Raw genomic sequence first — 4,818 nt, forward strand, 5'->3', positions numbered from 1 at the left:
AATCGATGTTAAAGTTGCCAGTCACGATTATTGGCATGATCTCCTTTTGATACTGGAAGAAGTTCCGCATCATGAAGAACTTCTTCTGCTTTGTAGTGGTATCCGGGGAAATGTATAGGCAAATCTGCGATTCCAGAGCTCAGCCGTCATGGTCCCAAAGTTTTAACTAGGTTCACGTCGCTCGGGTCGGGCGGCGGTAGCATTTTTGCAGTCTTCTCTGTGTGCGTATTTCGATTCGATCGACAATTTCTTACCAAATCAAACATCAACAAAGCTGTTGCTGATTAGTTTTAGCTCTTTGTTTGACAAGTTGATACTCTGATCGCTCTAACATGCATTTACATGTAGGTAGCGACGATGACAACGGGATTATTCAAAGTAAGTTAAGTTTGTAAGGATGCTTAAAATATATCCCCTTAAAATATTGTACCGTCAAACGGGGTGACTTGCAACACTTTTCAACTTCAATCAACCAAAACCATGATTTGAACGTCATCTAAAAATCTAAATTCCTTGTAGAACTTTGAATGGCGGCCCGCCTTCAGAATTAAATTTGTAATGAAAAAAGTATTGTAAGTAAGTAAGTATTTGTAGTTGATTGATGAATTATTACTCTTTTGATTATAAAGTAGACCTAAGACAAAAGTTTTTAACTTTTATAAACTCCTAATTCCTTAGAAACAAAGTGTTGCAAGTCACCCCACATATGTACATTTATATAAAAATGATTTTTATTAAAAAGTTATTGCTACAATTTCGTTAAATAAAATTCGTCATATTATCACTTATTAGTTATAGAAACAACATGTAGAGTATTACTTTTGTAAATTAAATCTATCTCATGTTTTCAGGTCATGATTTTGAACCTCCATCAAGTATCAGTTTTCAAGACATTTAAAAGAGTTATGTTCATTGTATAAACATATATATAATAACAGCTTTAATCGTGGCCCCTACTTGAATTGTGAGTCACACATATTGAAGCACCGATTCAAAACAAATTTTCTTTTGCAATTTATGTTTTATAGTGAAATTTAGTTGTAAATTACAATGTGTTGCAAGTCACCCCGCCGTTGCAAGTCACCCCGTTTGACGGTACTATTGAGAATTTAGTAACCATATTCGGATGCAGGGAGCTCATATTCATTATGTAGCGTCGTTTCAAAAAAATACAATAATCGCATTGACAAGTGATCAATTTCACCTCGAAATGGGATTCCCCGATTTTTATTTAAGGGATGATTTCTAGCACTAAAAACATATTTGTTAGAAAATTTTAGAAATTTAGAAAAAAGCACATGAGCCAAAGAGGCTGACCGTCGTACTTGTTTTCCTGCATTCAGTTATTTGGCATTTTAAACATTATTGAAAAAAGACAATAAAAACCATGAAAAATGATCAATTTCACCCGATATTACGGTACATGTAAACTTCAACACGTCAAAACCTTATAACAGCAAGAAAAATTTGCTTTTCTATGAAAAATAAGACATGCCTCGATGTTTTCCAATTTTTCAATAGTTTACTCATGGAAATCAATAGTTTTCATTATTGAAGTAGATTCGTACAAAGAATTCCAATCGATTGGTGCAAGAATCTTGAACATCTATGCAGGCGTTAGTATGTTATTAACAGTCAAAACCTAAACACTTTTCGTGACGCGAGCGATTTTTCGTTTTTGGAAATTGTACCCCAGTATGTTGCCGTAAGACGTTATCCAACGTCAAAAAAAAAAAGTTTTTAATCCAATACTGATCCATAACTGTATTAGAAATTGTTATAGATATTATACGACTCTAAGGAAAAAGAACATCCTGTGCGAAATGTGTTAACAATTCAAATTGCCTTTATTCATTTAGGTGCCGCAAAGGGACGGCATCAACTTGTGGCATCACTGCCAGTACCATTAATATTGGTTTCTTCAGTTTGTCTCCGAGTAGCTTCAAGTTCCTTCGGCGCGTCCGATTCATTCGTATTACTCTCTTCCGCTTCTTTCGATTTGTCCACATTTGAACTTTCTTTGGGCTTGGCCCCTTTTCTCATTGGTAGCACCTCCAGTAACGTTTCCTGCCACGGTTTACCCAACTGAACCTTCATCAAGATTTCAAACACTGCAATTTGTGAAATATTCGTTAAGACATTGTTCTTCAATGCTCATTGAAACCCACGCTCACCTTGATTGATGGTCAAAATGGTCCTCGTTTTAATTACGATGTGCTCACTCAGCGGAAGCCTCGCATGCCGTATTCCCATTTCGCTGGCTAACCCATGGCAATGACCCTTATACTGATTGTGATCCACCAATCCGCCAATCACGTACACATGGTCCTTCTCCAGCTCGGTCAGCACATTGTCCGACTCACTGCTCAGATAAACCAGCTTGTCCCGCTCGAACAGGTTCACAAACGGTTCCCCACTGAACTTCACATCCCAGTGCTGGTAGCCATCGTTCCGCTTCAGGTGCTTTTCCACAGATCCCCCTGGCCGAATGCCGGTAAAGTGCAAGGGGATGGGCTTCTCCGAACGGCGATTCATCGTGTAGATTCGCAGCAGCTGCTTGACGCATTTGGCCACGTCTTTGTCGATCATCATTTCGTCAAAGCTGAGATCCACCGCGATCGTGATGTCCGATTTACTGTAGTCAATCTTGTTCCGCTTCAGCTCCTTCCGGCTGGGACCGTTCCGAGTGGGCAGGCCGGCTTTCACCGCTTCCAGTTTGCGTTGTTTCATCTTTTCCTTTTCTTTGAGCCGTTTTTCTTTCTTTTTGACTTCCCATTGTTGCAGCTTTAGAAGCTTCTTGCGCTTCCGCTTGGACATGGGCTCGCCTTCGGCGAGGGATTCGACATCCGGATTATTTGGCGATTCGGCCTCTGCTTGATTAACTAAAGCCGTTACGGCGGTTGTGGCAGGTAAATTCTCTTCCTCTTGATCCATTTTGCTTCACAATCTGGAGAAAATTTAATGTAACAATTGCAGTAAACTCTAACAATCTTATCAAGGAGAGAATTACACAGCTCTGCACGTGAATAATTCTCGCGTAACAGTTCTAAAGGGCCAATGATCAAATTGTAAACAAATCGGGTTTTGATACCATTCGATAGCATCTCCCAACACCCACAAACTATGCAAACATTGTCAACATAATCATAAAACTTACCGTTATAAACTCGGTTTTCAAAACGGCCAATAACCGCTTTTTTCCAAATCATTCATTGGCCCCTACTCGAAAAGGCCAATGATTGGTTCTCGCTCCATCAAGAGGGCCTACAATCGGAAAATTTCGCAAACTGTCATTGGCCTTAGCATGGTGAGAGGCCAATGACTCTCTCTTGCTCATTCATTGACAACCGAAAAGGCCTAGCCTTGGGCCAAGCACGCTAATAAAATTCTATTTTGGCCAATAAAAAAGGCCCATGCCTTGATGAAAATCGAAAATGGGCCAAGCATTTAAACTTATCATTTTTTCCACATTTTTGTCAGTTTTCAGAATAAAATCAATTATTAGCGTGTAGTAATAGTAATTCGTCACTCAACTAGCAAGAAATCACATTGATTGAATTGAATACTGAAAAATAGGAATTGAAAATGTGGTGAATAATATTCAAATCGAATTTTCTCAGAGTCAACGATCTGAGGATTGGCCCTTTTGAATTGTTACGCGAGAATTCAGTGTTAAGAACCGATTTGTTTACCGCCACCACAGAAACCTGTAAACAAAACTACGCAAACAGCTGTTTTCCGTCATTCAAATTTTGACGTGTCCGTTTGCCTTTACAACGATCAATGTGCCATCTTGTGGATTAAATGGATTAACGGTCGGTTTCTTCACCTTCGTACACCACGTTTACCCACACGCAAACAAATTTTGTTGTACACTCAGAAACATGGATAGATCGTTGCACGCCTGACCTAACCTCGAAACTCCATATAAAAAAATGTCAACAATTCCAGCAGTGAATGTCAACTCCATATAAAAAAAATCTAAACAATTCCAGCAGTGAGTGTCAAAGAGCAGGACAGTCAATTGAGCGTGATGAAAGAGGGACAGAGAAGGAGAATTTTTCGTGACGTCACCATGCACTCTTCTATAGTCACAGAATGACTAAATTTTAGTAATTTATGACTATTTTCTATCTGCCTCTCTTTCATCCTGAAGGGAATTTTATTCCTATTTGTCAATTCGCCTGGGTTGAAGCATCGCTAAGCTTCAACCCAGTCGAAATGACAGTTAGGCTAAAAAATCACAGCAGAATAAAAGAGAGGCAGATAGAAAATAGTCATTAATGCATACACGGGAAAAAATTCTGTGGTAAAAATAACTATTTTAGCTGACTACGCCCATTCTTAAAACTACCATGGAAATTCAGACCAACTTACTATGTTTACGGTACATCCCACCGTATTACTGGTATATTTGACAGAAGTAATTTACAACAATCTGATTCCAACTACAACTCTGGTTAAATCAACAGAAGAAATTTTTTGGTGAAGTGATGTTGACTATGTTTTGGTAGAGTTAACAGATTAATGTAGTCGGTTGAAAATCGTTGGTGCAGTTCTTAATTTTACCATGGATTCAGTAGTTTCTACAATAAAATTCATTTCAGTGCACACACTCGGGCAAATTAATTAACGAATTTCATAAATTCTCACATAACTTCTGATCTCGAAACAACGAGCTACACAGGTGGCTACCAATGGCTTTTAGGGCGTTATCTCAGAGTATGCGAGAATTTTCCCTTATGAAGCATTGAAAAATCTATAAAAACCTATTTCAGAAGGCTAATATGGATTTCATATCGTTAAAATGGTTATCTT

At 38.4% G+C, this 4,818-nt stretch overlaps 1 protein-coding gene across 2 annotated transcripts; it reads right to left on the reverse strand.

Annotated features, from left to right (window-relative positions):
* Positions 1-1,824: 1,824 nt before the first annotated feature.
* On the reverse strand, positions 1,825-3,265 carry LOC5571323 (tRNA methyltransferase 10 homolog A). 2 transcript variants are annotated; one of them, XM_001653561.2, is made up of 3 exons: positions 3,158-3,265; positions 2,175-2,947; positions 1,825-2,111 (listed from the first exon to the last, which is right to left on the reverse strand). In XM_001653561.2, exons 2-3 carry the CDS (start codon positions 2,932-2,934, stop codon positions 1,879-1,881), a joined length of 993 nt encoding a protein of 330 aa, XP_001653611.1. In that variant the 5' UTR covers positions 2,935-2,947; positions 3,158-3,265; the 3' UTR covers positions 1,825-1,878. The 2 variants fall into 2 exon arrangements, with proteins under 2 accessions (XP_001653611.1, XP_021696697.1); XM_021841005.1 differs by lacking the exon at positions 3,158-3,265 and adding an exon at positions 3,011-3,091.
* Between the last annotated feature and the right edge of the window lie 1,553 nt (positions 3,266-4,818).

This window comes from Aedes aegypti, chromosome 1, assembly GCF_002204515.2.
Source record: "Aedes aegypti strain LVP_AGWG chromosome 1, AaegL5.0 Primary Assembly, whole genome shotgun sequence".
In the NCBI taxonomy this organism is placed as follows: Eukaryota; Metazoa; Arthropoda; class Insecta; order Diptera; family Culicidae; genus Aedes; species Aedes aegypti.